At 40.9% G+C, this 17,569-nt stretch overlaps 1 protein-coding gene across 1 annotated transcript in view; it reads right to left on the minus strand.

The window, feature by feature from the left end:
* Positions 1-17,569, minus strand: part of PARN (poly(A)-specific ribonuclease) — an 86,981-nt gene that overhangs the window by 54,130 nt on the left and 15,282 nt on the right. Inside the window, exons 12-18 of the mRNA XM_075566147.1 lie at positions 17,392-17,448; positions 16,107-16,184; positions 15,723-15,766; positions 15,097-15,139; positions 11,330-11,405; positions 9,258-9,368; positions 9,101-9,170 (exon numbers count right to left, since the gene is read on the minus strand). Coding sequence (XP_075422262.1) covers positions 9,101-9,170; positions 9,258-9,368; positions 11,330-11,405; positions 15,097-15,139; positions 15,723-15,766; positions 16,107-16,184; positions 17,392-17,448 — 479 coding nt within the window. The remainder of the gene's footprint in view (positions 1-9,100; positions 9,171-9,257; positions 9,369-11,329; positions 11,406-15,096; positions 15,140-15,722; positions 15,767-16,106; positions 16,185-17,391; positions 17,449-17,569) is intronic.

Consider the following 17,569-nt stretch of genomic DNA (forward strand, 5'->3'; position numbering starts at 1 on the left):
CAAGGAGGATCTGATAGCTTTAGTCTTGTAAATCGTAACAAGTGGATTAAGTTAATTCTAAAATGGATCTTCGTGTGGTTGGATTGAAATTTGAGGCGAGTCGAAGCGAAATTTAAAGGCCAAGCTAGTAATTATTGTTCAATTAACTGGGAACACATACAAGCCAGGTGCAGTCTTTTGTTTCTGTAAATACAGAACTTACAGAGCCGCTACAAAGCTTGAAGTAAGAGGTTTAATTGTTGGAGATGGTCCTACAAAGATTTTCACATTGTACATATTCAGTACTGGGAGGGCTTGCCAAAAAAAATATGAAGCTTCTACTGCCCCAACAAATTTAATAGAGCGGAGATGTGGTATTAGGGGTAAAGGTTTGGTTCATTAAATCACATTACTGGTAAAAATATATATATATATATATATATATATATATATATATATATATATATATATATATATATATATATATATATATATATATATATATATATATATACATATACATATAAAACCTGCCAAATGTCAACCCTTTTTTCACCTTGAGCACATTTAAAGGAGAGCATTTTATTTATCTTTAAATTACAGGATTGAAGCAGTGTGTCTCCGGAGCTGATCTGTTCTTCTCAGCTCCGAGGTACCTCCTGCTTCCAGAGATACTTACCTTTATAGCGGTGCCGGTATCTCTGCAGGCAGGGAACTGTGTGCCTAACAATGGCGGCTTTAAAATGTCTGAGGGCCAATAGGAAGCCGTGATGTCATCTGTTGTGGCTTTCTATTGGCCAACATGACAGGGAAATTTAAACAGCACAGGGATACTGGCACCGCTATGGAGCCAAGCATCTCCAGAAGCAGGGGGTCCCTGGAGCGGAAATGTTCAGTTAGAGATCCCCTGCTTCAATCCTGTAATTACATCTTCAGAGAATAGCTAATGGTGCTCTTGAAAACATCCAACACTTAATAACCTAACTGGCTCATACTGGCATGATCTGAAATTATACTGAACGGTTGAAGATTCTTGTATTAAGTAGGTAGGAGACCCGATCCATGCAAGAAGGAATCAGATACTGAATAATACTGTAACTATTCTTATGCTGTTCTCTCAATCTATGTTTGGCCATAGGTTTGCCTTTATTGCTTCCCATCCAGGCTCGTTTGTATGTAGTATATTACATGACAAAAAAGGAGTGCTCTGACATGTCACACAACTACTGAGATGCACCACAATTGCATATCCTATGCCAACCTACTGAACCCCTAAAGTATATAATTTTACTTACTGTACCTAAATAGGAACCCTGTGAGGATTTGAAATTGTGTATATTGTAAACTATTGGTGGTTCAATAAAAATCACTACTTTTTTTCATGCTATTCAGTTAGGCAGATTTAAAAAAAGGTTTATTTAATATTTTTTTAATAAAACTCCCCTGCATTATACAACCAACAAAGTATACACACTGTAGGGTAATCCGCGCATTAAAACCAATGTTGGTAACGGAGACCACACGGTTAAATACATATGCCAGCCATTATTTTCTGTGATACACTTGTTAAATGTAACCCTTCATTTTTCGTATGGCTGCGCCCTGTGAACAGTCACGTTGAAGAGCACTGCATACATTCCCCATTACCCATGGGGGGATTGCCCATGTAATGTGCGGTAGTGTTACATAGAAATAAAGGTCACGGCAGACAATGACTTGGTCCGCCTCGCCTGTCCATGTTCCCATCTGCTGTAACACCTCATTGGATCCATGGCGTTTTCATATTTAGGATGGGCGTGTCTGTCCCAAGCGTGATAGAGTTCCCACCCAGTGAAGCACTTCCTCACATTTCCCCTTAGCCTCCCACCCTCCAGCGTCAGACAATGGCCTTGTGGTCGCACGTCTCTTTTTATGTTATGTCAGTAAATTAAAAGATCACTTGAGCACATTCACACGTCTCAGACACCTCTGCAACCTGCTTTTTACCATTATCTCCAAGCATACAATGCTTCCCCTGCAGCAAAGGCTTCTGGGAAATGACATGCAAATGAGCACACTCACCTTTTGCTTCTTATCCATTCCAACATGGTCCCCTATAAGCTTGTGCTTGCCGCATGGCACAGCTTGGGTTAAAGTAAGGGGTCGAGTAAAAGGTTAATATTAACCCAGGTGGCCTATCCAAGTCACATGCTCACTTGTGTGCCGTTTGTGACAGATAGTATATGGGGACGGATTATGGGGAGATATTGTTCATTTGAGGGACCTTTGCAAAGGTGAAAAGGAGGGCCGCAGGGCTTAGGTGCTCACAGGGGTGCCGTACGTGACAAATATTACTTCATAAAGGTTCTGGCTATTCCATACCCAGCATTACAACACTGTCACAGGAGGTTCTCAAAAGGTCTCAGATGCCAAGTAAATCCTGCTGCTGGCAAATACGAATGTGATGCTGCTAAATCAGGTCTCCAAAAACAAAAATCACATCACTCCCTAGCAATCAAGTGCGGTTATAATTAGAACACTTGAATCATTTAACCTTTGTACAAAGATGGCACCAGTTCTGTACAATAACTAAAGATACATCTTTATTGATTGTGCAGCCGGAATGCCTCTTTAATTTTTTTTAAAATCAAATGCAGCTAATTGTTCAGATAAGCAAGAACATGAATTGGGGTTATTTGAAAGCTTCACTGCAAATCCGCAGCGCATTTCTTGTTATGTACCAGAGTTGCTTTCCGCAGCAAGTAACAGACCTTACTTCGCAGACTATTTAAAACCGCTTCCTTATCAGGCCAGGCTTCAGTGTACTCCCGTCACCCAGCTTTATGTCAGAAGTTGCACTATGCTATAATTCAGGGCCACCTCTGAAAACAAAAGCCAAGTGACACAGCTTATTTGCACGCCCACCCCCATAAAATCAGATGTCTACAGTTCAACCTTTAGTCCTCTAGGCCACCAGACTTCCGGCACTTCTGGGTCATGCAACCACTCCATGTGTGATCACATTATGCGAGCAGGCCTTTGTTGCCAAATACTGAAGTGGAAGGAGCGCCATTTCGATAGTGAAGGCTGCTCCGTTGGAACCGCTTGGGGTCGATCTGCTCCATAAAAAAACCAAAGCAAATTGCCATGATGTAACAAGCATGTAATCAAGAGACCAAATATTTTCAGGGCTGGAGGGTCAGAGGGTCCTGCAGAGAAAATGTCACCTCAAGGGAGCCCATTATTCAAGATACCTGTTTTTTTAAGGGTATTTAAATGGCCAGCCAAAAGGAAGCCACAACGACGCTGTAGTTTCCCCATCGGCCTGAGATTTGGCAGCAATTTCACCAGTAGGTATCTTGGGTATCAGGGGAATAAATAATAAAAAAAAAAAGTTAAACCATTCAAGCTCCAGGGGAAACTCCTGGTTCCTATACAGGAAAAATAGGTGTGGAGGGGAAAAAAAAAACAAAAAAATAGTTGGGACAATTGCAACTAAAACATGGTTCAGATGATTGAAGCCTGAAAAGATTGCATTACCGTGAGAGATGGACGCACTTCGATTCTTTGAATGACATAGTGCAGTTGTGGCCTACTCCAGCACTCAAGGGCCACCAACAGCTCAGATATTAGTAATATCCATGCTTCAGTACAGGTGGTTCAGTGACTCATGACCAAGCCACCTGTGCTGAAGCAGGGATATCCTTAAAACCCGACCTGCTGGTGGCTCTTGACTGGAGTTAGCCACCCCTTGTTTAGGTCTTGCCGTGACAACCTTGTGCCTGATGTTGTATAACTGGTTGGCCGCTATCCTGATTGTTCATGGACATTTATCCTGTTCCTGAATTTGAGTCCAAGGAGGTAAGGAAAAGGATTACTATGAAGCCCCCAACACCAGACGTGTCAAATTACAACTCAAGTTCCCTTGCTACTTACAAAGAGAAAGTGCTTACCAATTGGTGTATAGATACGTCTGTAAGAAGCTTGGATGCCGACAGCTTACCGAGTATAAAAAGAAAGCCAAGACTACGAATAGGCACTTTCTCCAACTGGTCAGCAAAGTGCACACTGGCTATATGAAAACAGGATTCAATGACAACTTGACCCAATATATTTAGATTGTGTATATGCATCTAAAAACAGATGAAGTGAAGAGCCAACAGACCAGCAAGCCTAAAATGAATCTCACCTACTCTGAGCCCACAATTGGCATTCTGATACTGAAGCTACTGTGTGGTTTTACACCAAACATTTGTCCGTAAAGAAATTCCTCACGTTTCACAGAGTCTCACTCAAAAAAATCGATGATGACCTTTTTAGAGAACATTTTGGCACCCTACAAATCTCACCTGGAACAATACAAGACCTATCGCACTTTCCATGGTTTGACAATTCCACCCTGAATGCCGTTATTTCATATTTATGAAGATTTAATTGATTCTCATAAGATGGCTTTCATAAAGATCCATTACTACCCTTTAAATACCAAAAGGAAGGAACGCAATTTACAATATCCTGGATGCATGCAATTTACAATATCCAGGATGCATGCAATTTACAATATCCAGGATGCATGCAATTTACAATATCCAGGATGCATGCAATTTACAATATCCAGGATGCATGTAATTTACAATATCCAGGATGCATGTAATTTACAATATCCAGGATGCATGTAATTTACAATATCCAGGATGCATGTAATTTACAATATCCAGGATGCATGTAATTTACAATATCCAGGATGCATGTAATTTACAATATCCAGGATGCATGTAATTTACAATATCCAGGATGCATGTAATTTACAATATCCAGGATGCATGTAATTTACAATATCCAGGGTGCATGTAATTTACAATATCCAGGATGCATGTAATTTACAATATCCAGGATGCATGTAATTTACAATATCCAGGATGCATGTAATTTACAATATCCAGGATGCATGTAATTTACAATATCCAGGATGCATGTAATTTACAATATCCAGGATGCATGTAATTTACAATATCCAGGGTGCATGTAATTTACAATATCCAGGATGCATGTAATTTACACTACACTTCTTGATCACACAAACAACTTGAGGTAAAATAAAACTTGGCCTATTCCCTCCTCCTTATGCATGCAATGGAAGCTAGATTTTCTGCACAAATACATACTGAACACTGGATGAATAACCAAGGCTTTTTAATATTTGTTTTTTTAAATACAGAGCTACAAAGAAATATTAACCCCCATTTGCAGAAGGGTGTGTATCTTTGCATTTGGGGCTTTGATTAGCCATAGTCCAGGTGTTGCTGTATACAGCCTGTCATGTTTTCAACCCAAACTTACATCCTAAAAGTGTGACAGGCAGCGCAAAATTTAAACAGAATATATAATATATACTCAGACTAAGGAACTTCGATAATTATACCCAGGCTCATAAGTGGCAAATTACTTGTTTTTATTCCCCCGCACAAACATGGCGAGTCCAGCTGTAGTATTTTGCAAATCCATTACGTAGTTTAAGGTTTAATTTACCATATTAACTCTATAGGGTAGATTGGTTGAAGATTGCATTACAGATATAGCCAATGCCATTGCTCACTTTAAAACTACGGTTTACTTAATGAAGGTTACCACAAGAGCCACTGAATGCCAATGGGGGCATCTTTGGCGCATGCAATATTTAACACATTACACCGCAAAAGGGGTAATCTTTTATGGGACAACATTCCTCATGGATGCAATAATAATTTACAGATACAGTTTGTTGAATCCTCACAGTACCCAAGCAGAAACCTGTGCAGAGCCTGGCTACAGTTTACCCAACAGCAGACAGCCAACACTGGGTAAGAGTCCAGTATCAGCCATGCCTGACAGACAAGGTTAAAGCTTTGTGCCACTTTCTTAAAATAAAACCAACATTCACTTTACTACCACAGTGATTGTTATATTGGACACTGACCAATGCACAGTACAGGCAGTCCTCGGTTATCCAACGGAATCCGTTCTAGAAGTAGCTTTGGATAGTGAAACCGTTGTAAAGCGAGTCCCATTTTAATCAGTGGCGGTGAGCGTTGCGTTGACGCATTCAGGCGTCAAAACAGCCCATAGGGAGGCATTGTAAAGCGTTGTATATTCCATTCGTTGTAAAGTGCACCGTTGGATAGCGAGGACTACCTGTAACTGTGTTCCTATAAAGCAGAACTGCTGTGTTAAACCAGCACCATTAATAGAGATTATAAAACAAAAGCTAAAGGACAGTGCTTTCATTTTCTTGGCATTGCACAGTTGAAGGCTTGCTATAATGCACAGGAAGTTCTCCAGTATCGTTAAAATGTTTGATTAATGCTGCCACATTCGTATATAATCTTTTATACTGTATGATCTCACCGATTTTACGATTTTATTTTAAGTGCTTTCTTGCCCAGGTGCTTCATACGCCTCTGGATTGAAACTCAAAATCCCCGTCCGTGTGTATGTAGATAAACACAGGAACCCAAAAAAACTTGCTAAATGAATCCATGAAATCAGATATATTGTTAGATCGCTGCTACTGCCCAGATTTACGGCTGCTGTATTTGCACTCCTGTCTGGAGAGTATTCGCTACTGCGTCATCAAGCATGAAAAGGCTGAAAAAGGATGTGCTGTTAAAAAAAGACTATTGCCACGTGTGTGGGAGAACTTGCACAGAGCTTATATTTATTTCATACTTTGCAACAGCTTTACAAGTTGACGCACAAAAAATATTAACAACCAATATCCAGAATACAAATCTGAACCACTTTTACAGAGAACAATTCTTGTAAGAAAACTGCAGATTTGTGATGCAGAATTAAGGGAAAATGTTAAATGAGCAATTCTTACTTTCTTACGGTTTCTTAACATAGGTTTGAAGCCGGGGCAGCTCTTGGGACCCTCTGCTTCACGAGATACAGATCTCCAAAGGGTGTGTTGGGTACATCGGCAAAGTTTAAAGCTCCCGTTTCACATGCGCCAAAAGGAAGCCGAACCCGATGACATCACAGCTTCCTATTGGCCCGCTGGGCGCAGGAGGTTTGAGAAGCGCCCGTTACAGGATCCCTGCTAGCCTAGTGGAACGGTTACCGACCCCCAAGGCTGGCAAGTATCTCCAGAAGCAGGGGGTTCCTGGAGCCGAAATGAATGGGGTTCAGCTCCGGGGACCTCCCTACTTCAAACCTATGTTTTTTTAAACACCCGCTTGTATTGTCGCTTTAAAAATACGAGTGGTAAACAAAAGATTGAAATTCGGGTTAACTAAAAGACAAAAAATGTATACAGTCTTCCACAAGCAAGGGTGACTGGTATTTTGCAGGGGCAGCATTCAGGATGTTAATGTTTCATTCTCATTCATATTACTGATTGAGTGGAATGTATAGTACTTTGCCAATTACATAAGTAACAGTCTGTTACAAGCAGAATTGTCCCTTAGTCACAGTAACCCTTATACATTCACATCCGGTTTGTCGTATTTATAACAATTTTTTTTTTTTAAATCCTTATGCATATGCCTCCTCTACCACCTCTGCCGGGATGCTGCACCTTGTGCTCACTACGACAAAATATTGCTGTACGAGTCTGGTAAATGGTTTTCGAACAAGTCAGTCAGTAGCTTAACACTCATCGTGAAGTTCCTGCCAGAACTGATTTTTAGGAACAATTAACTTGCACGTGAACATGTGATTCGTTGGTTATCAAATTGGGGGGGGTCCAAATGATTGGGGCGGTGAAAAACAGGCAAGTCTTAAATGTTTAAATGCACTGAGCTGTAAGCACCATTGTAACTGCCCTAATGGTACAGTGCACAGGTAGCGCGACTCGCAATTAAAAACAGGATTTCTTTATACTGCAACGTTTGCCCAGTTTTAGATTTAAAATAATCCATATTCTGGTATTTCCCAGAGAATCTTTATGACCGTGCAAGTTTGTTATCACTTGCAGTCAGTCCACTGTTATTGCAACTGGACCGAATGAAAGCAGCAGGCTGTCTTTATGGGGTGGGTAGAAAAAGTTAACTAATAAACAGTCACTAGGCCCAAAGGCAGCAGGCCTAAAACAGTAACCCTTTGTGCAGTGTTACTGTGACGCCGAAGTACTTCCTTTCAGGTCACTAATTTACGAGGAAGCAGTTAAAAAAAGGAGGCTTTTTGGGCCAAGATATCCGGTGTGCTTCTAAACATTTCTTGAAGTCATAACTCAAATAGCAGGCCCCATAGCAATTTCAGCTGAAGGTTTATGCTGCAAAGTCAGCAAGTAAAAATTACCATCCAAACACATCTAACTTCTGGCACACCTCCCCACCACATGCTGCAACTAAACATTCATTCCAGTCATTCAGGTGAAGAAAAAGGAATTCAGTACCCCAAGAAAAATGTCAAGGTTGCACTAAAAGGCCAGACCGTTTATGTATGAAAGGTGCAATCCCATGTAGCTTGGCAAAAAGATTTTAAATAACTTACCGGTGAATTCTGCTTTTATATTAAATACATACACCAAATGTTATTTATTTGTATCCTGTTAATACTTCCTTTTTTTCGGGGTACACCCATATTCAGCTGCTTATTTTTAACGGTTTAACCAATTGCTTCATGGATATAATAAGATTGTTTTACTGCATAGAGCAGTAAATAGAATTAGGCAGGCACGACAGCAATGCCAGCCACTCAGCTTTCAATTTTACAACTAAATTGAGAAGACAACCTTCAAAAAATCGATTACTGCAGATTGGTGATTTCATTACATACACCAAATTTAATGGCGGAATAGGGAGTTAACTAGAAATTAAGATGTAGCCAACGTTATTGCAACCGCTGGCACACTGCAGCGGAATACACAACGCACCAGCGGCCATTGCTTTTTTATTCAGTCGTGAGAAGAGGTAAGGCAACCACCTTTTTTCTCAAGCTTTAGAGTGCCAGTAAGTGCAGGAACGGGTACATCCGTACCACGTCAAACTAACCTGCACCAAAGACTTTGCCAATGGGAGACTTCCTTGCATCAAAATCAGGAATGCAAAGTGAAATACATGGGTTACACTTAATGAGGGAGATCTGTGACCAGTGCTATTTGTTCCAAAGACAGATCCTACATTGTAAGACAAATGCGTTTCATAAGTCTGCAATTACTTACTTGTTAAAAAAAGGACGGATAAGCTTTGATCGAGCCGATATGTGAGGTTTCAGGGGGATAAGAAACGAACCTAGTGATCAAGAGGGAAAAAACACCCTGTCAGAACATTGCATAGAACAAGAACAGAACAGAAGTCATGAGATTTCACAACCATCACCTAGAAAGTTGGCCATCGAGATGAAGCACAGTCCGGTGATGTAGGCGTCGTAGCCGGCTTCATGCAGCTGTTCAGAAGCGGTGTTGTAGCTTGGAAACCCTTCACAGCTGTCTGAGAGGGAAGGCAGACGTCTTTACAACCAGAGTGGATTTAAAAGGGTAGTTAGTCCCATATAGGAACAAAAAGGAACATGTTTGGCAACGTCAATGCGGACATTAATGTGCAGGCCATGCCAGCATTAAACAGGTAAACTGTTTAATTGTAGGCAAGTGCCATTCATGTGTATTACTTCAAATGAAAGGGCTGCAGCACAAAGCAGAGGAGTATGTTCACCATATATCCAGCCGACAGACAACCAACATCATGAAGTTCAGACTCCAATGTCAATGTACGACCAAACAATATAACAAATATATAAAATATCAGAATATGGTATACATGTAATAAACAGAATTGTAAAAGAGGGGTCTGCTGGAGCTTAACTGTCATTTTCAACTTGGGGACACCCTGGTTCAAAATATACTCAATGGTGAAGTTACAGGGGTCTAAATCTCCCTCCAGGGGAAACAAAATGGCTTCCAAAGCTCCAGCCAATAGAAAGCTGCAACTTCTTACCTGGATTTTAAAGATTATTTTCATCCAGTATCTTGGGAACAGAGGAGACCGGAGTGGAAAATAGTACAGTTAAGCTCCAAAAGGCCCATCAATTTCAATCATGAATGTCACGGTCAATTAAGATGGATCCCATCTTTAAAACCCCATTTACTTACAATTAAATGCAAGTAATGTATTTCAGATGGAGCCATAGGTGAAAGCCAAAGGCAAGTTGCTCATGGTTGGCCAAACCGTTCTACTGCATTTTTGAAGGGAATCGATCAAGCATATTATAGTGGAGAAACAGTTTGAAACAAAGTAGTACATCTTAAACAAATTTTAAAAAGCAGCAAAAAAAAAAAAATATATATAAGAATCCACTTTATATTGATAAGGGTTTTTCATTGGTGTTTTGGTTCTGAATTATGCGGTTTCTGCCGGATGGAGGAGGAGCAACAGCAAGAGGAGCAGCAAACAAATGACGGGGAAAGTCACAATAAGGCGGAACGTTTGCACAATAATGTGCAAGTGTTTCGATTACAAACACAAATGTTTGTTCAGAAAAAAATTCTATATACTGTATAAACAACTCCAAGCTCTGAGCATTGGCTCCAATTTTGCTCGGCTTCGAAAGTTCCTTCTGAAGTTTGACTGACAACGGAACAAACTTTAAAGTTTGGACCCACAACCCTGGCCATCCACGTGTGTGGCATCAGTGGATGAGTAGTCTCCTTTGTGTGGAAAATAGATCATTTTAAGATTAAGACTTGCAAGAACAATTTAATATCTGTGGGTTTTTTCAAAGTGATCCAAAAGTTATCGCAGGTTTCAACTGCCGGATAATCCATGAATCCAACAAGATTGTATTCTTAACCAAGAGTCTGCCTTCACATTTACTGTATATACACAAGCTTTTACAGTTTTGAAAGGGTATTTGAATGCTCCCTAAAATGTACTTTGCCTTTTCTTAATAAGGAGGGTCAAACTTCTACCTGTCTCATAATATTCAGACTACATGTACACACAACTTACCCATCAACTTAAAACTGGATACTTCTATTTGTCAGAACCTTTAATTTTAGTAGTCTGTATTTTGGGGTCTTCAAGAGGCTGCCACGGAATTTCAGCAACGTTTTGTAACTCGGAAATAAACCCTATAACGTTTGTTAATTCCTGAGTTGATCACTGTGCTACTGAAGTTATGAAAATTACAGGAACATTTGTTGCATAGGCAAGTTCTTTTATATGACCATCTAAAATACAGCTTGTGAAATTGCTACATTAAGTTACATACATTATTTCTGAACTCAACATCCTTTACCAAAAAGAGACCAGAGCTTATACAACATAAATATTCTTAATGCTTCTCTGAGATCTCACTGAGCTCAGTTATTGAAAAATGCAGTTTATTTTACACAAACCAATTACATACTTTAATAGATCGTCGACAGAAGCCAACTGGTTGCTTGAATTCTTACCAACTGTAGGAGGTTTGAAAGGAGCCTCTTTTAATCGCTTTTCCAGTTCGGCAAGGGATGTGTTATAAATAATTTCCTAGAAACATAAGGCAGGACAATTAATGCCAGATGATGTTGCTCAAGATTACGATCATGCTGAGCTTGAGAAGCCTTTACTGACACCATGAGGCCCTTTGGTGAACAGAGCAGAATATATCTATATACGTGCACTCACTGCTGGACGACGGCTTCCATAATCTTTCATATTTGGGGGTTGAGGTCTCACTTGCCATAATGGCCTCAACTCCATGTTAGCAAGTACCTTTCCCACCTGAGCTATGTATATTGCCCAAGCTTTGCTAGCATGGTTGTACCCACCAGAAGTCTTGAACACCCGTTACCACCTTCTCACCAGTGAGGCAGTGACGTTTTGAGGGAATACATTATGCATGCATATACATACCGATCTGCACTCATGGGGCATTTTTGCCAAAGAAAACATTGTTAGTAGAAATGTATCTATGTTTTGCAACAGAATTTAGAACCTCTTTCAAATATAGTGCAGTGCTATCTTGAGACAGATCTAAAGTCTGGACTGAAATGTCAATTCAATTTCGGATACATTTTTTCTTTTTGTAAACAAGCCCCATGAGTGCCAATCTATTTGCTTTTCTTTCTGTGCAGAGTAAAGGAGTACTTCAGTATTAGGTGATACCTTTTATTATTTAGATATAGACTAACAACTGTTATTATAAGACAAGCTTTCAAGAGTTCTCTCTTCCTTAGGCCGGGGCCATGGTAAAAAAGACAGCGCTGAGCTGCTTCAACACTCATCTGCTCAAGCAGGAGCTTTTTGTGTCCTGGCATGAGCGTCAGTGAGCGCGCTTGTGAGGCGGAGCTAGCGCGCCACATCACCGACGTCACAGAGTGCCATTAGCTTTTGCCGGGCACGTGACCGGCCCTCCGCACGAAAAATTAAATGAATCTGTCGGGTGCAATTCCACACGCCTGCGGAAGAGTATCAAAGGCCAACACATGCCGGATGCAGGAGTTAAGTTTCCTGGCTCAGCGCTGTCTTTTTTACCATGGCCCCGGCCTTGGTGTCATGGGAGACCAATGCTTTTAACACTTCAATTACCCAGGCCGTTTGAGCAAAGAAAGAGTTAAAATAAATTGTAATTTACAGAATAAACATACGCTTGATTTACAATTAAAACAAAAAAATACACTTGCTAGTTATGATGTCATGTCTTGTTACAGGATGGAATTTAGCTGGAACTGTTACCTGATGGGCTGCATGGATTATTATAGGGTTAAAACTCCCTATACCTAAACTGGCCCACCAATCTGAGTGGGAATAAATTATCCCACCTATCCTGGAGTTTTGCCAGCCCTGTGTAGCCTGACAGAGGGAGCTTCAGCATAGCAACTGGGCATGTGTGACAAACGCCATCTTCCCCCACTTGTCACTTAGCATATGGGACCCTGCCCCTCTTACCTGATGCTGTTCAGTCTGGGCAGAAGAACAATTTGCCAGATGTCTTATTGAAGTTCTCTTCCTTCACCACTCTTTGCTAACAAAAAGGTTCAACACCTCCACATCCTGGATCGCCTTTGAAGCTTAGGGGCGGAGTAGAGACACTGGCTACCATGCAAAGGGATTTTCATTTACACTGAATGACTTCCTTTGACATTACCTTAAACATATAAATCTTGGGAAACTTTTATTCATCAATTTTTATAAGGCTTTATAAAAATTGTGTGAACCTTTTTAATGGTTTTACCCGACAAGCACTCACAGCACTTGCTAGGACATTGCTAGCAGAAGTTAGCTAAAAGCTCATCGCTGGGCTGCGGGCTCCTGGCTTTTAAACCCCTTTTTCCTTTGTGAGGTTTACAGTGAATCACCGTTGCAATAACCCATACATTTAAAACACATGATTCGCCACCTTTTTCCCTGGTGGAAGACAGTTTAATACAATTAGTCTTACAGCCATCACTGGGTTGCAGAACCGACAATACTATTCCCAATATGTCTTAGGGGCACCCTGCCAGGCATACCTTTATTTACTGGCCTGGGTACCCCTTCCCCGTCACACTCAGACCAGCGATACAGATTGAAATAGATTCCATGAGTTTAACATTGTTTTTTATCAAACAAGATAGCCATCCAATGCAGAGAAGGGATAAACAGACAATAAATGGATAAAAGGGATCGTGAGACACAGGGTCATACATCCATCAGCCGTGTAAAGGGGTTGGGAATGCAGGGGGGGGGGGGGTTGAGGGAAAGAGGGTTAATTATAAAATTCAGAGGCACAGGGAGAAACATTACAAAACATTTTGGTAGTGGGTAAAAAACAATATCAGCATTAAATCCTCTTATTTTAGTGTCAAAGTATTATCATTTTGGGTTCAAAAGTTTTCCATTCTTAAGTACTTTTAATCATTCCATTGAGGATTTGAATGCAAGTCGTTTATGGAATAATCTGGCTGCGAGAAGTGGTGTCCCTCTGGAGTGCAATATCTTCCTTCTTCATAGTGTGTTATTGTGTGTAGGTTCGCTCTGGTTTGAAGTTTTTGGCTGGTTTCCCCAATGTAGCATCCTTGGTCACACTTGCTGCATTGAATCATATATACCACATTCCTTGATGTGCAGCAAAATGTTCCTTTGAAAGTTCTGCAACACAGGCTGATAGTATGAAATATAAAAAACACAAAATGTGGTGTATATGATGCAATGCAGCAAGTCTGGCCAAGGATGCTACATTGGTGAAATCAGCCAAGAACTTCAAACCAGAACAAACCTACACAGACAACAGACCATAAAGGAAGATTATTGCACTCCAGTGGGACACCACTTCTCACAGCCAGATCGTTCCGTAAATTATTTAAACATCAAAATCCTCAATGAAATGTTTAAAGGCACTCAACAGAAAACATGTCAATGCAAAATGATAACACTGACTAAAAACAGGATTAATACCGATATGATGGTACTGGGTTAAAAACCCCATATTTTGTAATCTCCCTGCCTCTGTTCATTTTACAATTAACACCTCCCCACTCTGCTGATGGATGTAAAGTCCGTTGTCCCCTTCATCCCTGTCTGTTTATTCCTTCTCTGCATCATCTGCCTTAGATGGCTCTTGTTTTGTTATTTTTAAACTGATGGAATCTCTGTAAATCTGTATTGCTGGCCTAAGGAAGAGAGGAGAACTCTCGAAAGCGTCTTATAGTATTAATTGCTGGTCCAAATAAAAAAGGGGTATTACCTAATACTGAAGTACTCATTTACTCTGCCCTATCGCCAATAGACTTACAGCTATTTGTACTTAATTCTTTTCTTTCTGAAAGGATTCATTGGGCACCTGGGTTCCAGTGCATTGTTAATGGAGTGCCTCCAGATGCAATATATACTGTATAGCTATCACACACAAACACTTCAACCAGTCCTGATATATGAAACTTCTTAACTGCTACAGAACTGTTGCAGAACTGTTGCATTCTTCCTTCAGTTAGGTACTGTTTAAGCCACTAGAACGCTTTATAAATTCTGGACTTTCATTTGCAGAGCTATTAAATATTTTAAATCCCGTAAGGGTCATAAAGCTGTTGTAAAGGTGTTACATAGCTCAGTGCTTCCACATGCAGACGTTACGAGATTTCGATAAGTTGGTTTGGACTAGTAAAAAAAAAAAGCACCAGTCCCACTTAATGCTACCAATAGCCTTCATCCTCTTCCTCCACTCAAACCGGGAAACAGAAGCGATTTGAAACCGCGTTACCTTAAATGGATGCGTACTAGCCATCAGTTTCGTGTCCAAAACCCTAAAATATTGCACACAGAAAACGTCAAGTTATTTTCGTGGAGATGAATGGAGAATACAAACAATTATACAAGTGAGGGGGGGAAAGTGAGGCTTTCCCAATGCCTTTCAGCAACTACAAATCAGCCATTCCTCCAATTGGATTTCTTAGTACCGAGACTTCCTATATCCATGCCTTACGGCAAGGGTGCGCCAGTCCAGTCACCAAGAGGTCAGGTTCAGGATCTTAGCTTCAGCATAGCTGGGATTTCCTGAAAACCTGTCCTGTTGGGTGAGGGCTTGAGAACTGGAGTTGAGGACCCCCGCTTTATAGAATAGCACTGCTTCGTTAATATGGCGCTTCCCACTTACACTAAAAAACTATGAACCAAGATTACATCCTTTTCATTTTTACATTACTGGAGCTACTTTTTTATACAAGACTTTATATCCTTGCAATTTGTTACCCAAGGTTATTTACACATTACACAGTTGTATTTTGTATGATTCTTGTTTAAATGTGTTTTGTGGTTAAAAAAAAAAAAAAAAACACTTAGAGGCGGCAAATTGTAATCTTGACTAATGCTGTAAACGTAACAACTTACCTGGGGAAAACACACATCGTTACTTCCTTGAACTCGTTTAATTCCTAAAATGAAAAAATTAAGATACAAATTAAAAAACAACAACAACTTTAAAAAGGTGCAGTTGATAGAAAAGGTTTTATTTTCGTAAACAGAATAAAAAGTCTGCAACAAAATTAGCAAAATGCATAAACTTGCCACTTAAAGCAGCAATCCCCTTTACAGTATGGGAACCGGGGAGTCTCTGGAGCTGGAAATGACAATTCAGCTCTGATGTACCCAGTTTCCCCCCAGTATTAAAAAATAAGGTCTCTTCCCGCCGCCGCCTCAGTCAGTATGGCAAAAAACCCATAAGCCGCCTTTCTCCAGACAATGCACTGTTACAGTATAGGGAGATGGTCTTACGTCAGGCAGCTGGCAGAAGAACTGGTGAATAGTGTGCATCACGTCCAGCAGCATGTTGTGTCCAACCACAAGCTTACCCTGTGCAGACAGGACAATAAAACGCAGGTTAGATGTGGAATGGAAGAGACGCCCAACAGGCAGATGTAAAGAACGGTGCGACCACCAACAGGACAAATCCCATCGGGCCTGAGTAATAAGACAGCGGTGCGTCAGGCTGCTGCATTCAGACACGCTTCCAATGGGTGTTCATGCACCAATAGAAAGATATATTTAAGCCTGTATGTGTTTTAGCGACAGGTTAATATTTTGAAGGACTATTGATGTCATTTTTAGGAGTCTAAAACTACCACCTACCGGGCCACATACAGTACACATATGGAAACCTACCGCATTGCTTCCATAATTAGCTATAAAACCATAACAAGCCCATAATCAAAGCGCCATGCAAAACATTCACTGGCATTCGGTGCTGTGATTAGGTTTGCCAGGTGGCTTCTCCACAAATACTGGACACAATGGTACACCCCCGCCCCCCCCAATTGCCATTTGCTCCTCTCCTTAGCCCCATCCTCAGGCTCATGACACCTCCTCCTGATTGGGTAATGTAGCCAATGAGGATGGAGGAAGCTACCCAGCCCCCTATCAACAGCCCTGCTCGGAGAAATACTCTAGTCCCAAGCTTGTCAGGTCACTATGTCCAGAGAGAATACCAGACACATACATGTCCAGTATTACCACAGCGTGTCCAAATACAGGACAGTCCGGCTCAATACTGGACACCAGGCAACCCTAGCCGTGATGCATAGTGCTTTATATATATTTTAAAAGCTCTGATAAAGCAACCTTTATGGAATAAATATTAAATGCAAACTATTGCCACTAAAGCAGCAATCCCCCACTTATTTTTGTAGATATGGGGGGGGGGGGGTGGAAGGGGGAGGCACGTTGTGGAGCTAAATAATTTCAGAGACCCTGTATTGGACGATAAAATGAACCTATGTTTTTGTAGCTTCTTGCCAAAACTACAAGTATGGCAGCCGGGGTCATAAGTCGAAAGCCGTGACGTCAGATTGTTGGTGACCCCGCCAGCCATGTTCCTAGGTTTTTCACAAGGCCGACCCAACCGCCATATTGACGTCGCAGAAAAGTATTCTTGTGCGGGAGATTCAGGGGTCAATTAAGTGGCCCCAGTTACCACTAATCCTTCACACGCAGTTACACGGAGACAGGGGATGTAAAGGAAAATATTGCCCGGCATTATATCCAAATAAAGACAATAACTTACGGAATTTGAAATCGCATGAATGACTCTCGAAAATCCCACGGCATCATCAAGTTCTTCCTGCAACAAAAAGGGGCGACGGTCTAAATGTGCTCGCCCGTTTCTCCTCTAATAATAATCTTAGCCCACTAAATAAACTTGCGGGCACACAACGTCTGCATTGAGTATAGAACCCTTTCTG

This window comes from Ascaphus truei, chromosome 11, assembly GCF_040206685.1.
Source record: "Ascaphus truei isolate aAscTru1 chromosome 11, aAscTru1.hap1, whole genome shotgun sequence".
NCBI classification, from domain to species: Eukaryota; Metazoa; Chordata; class Amphibia; order Anura; family Ascaphidae; genus Ascaphus; species Ascaphus truei.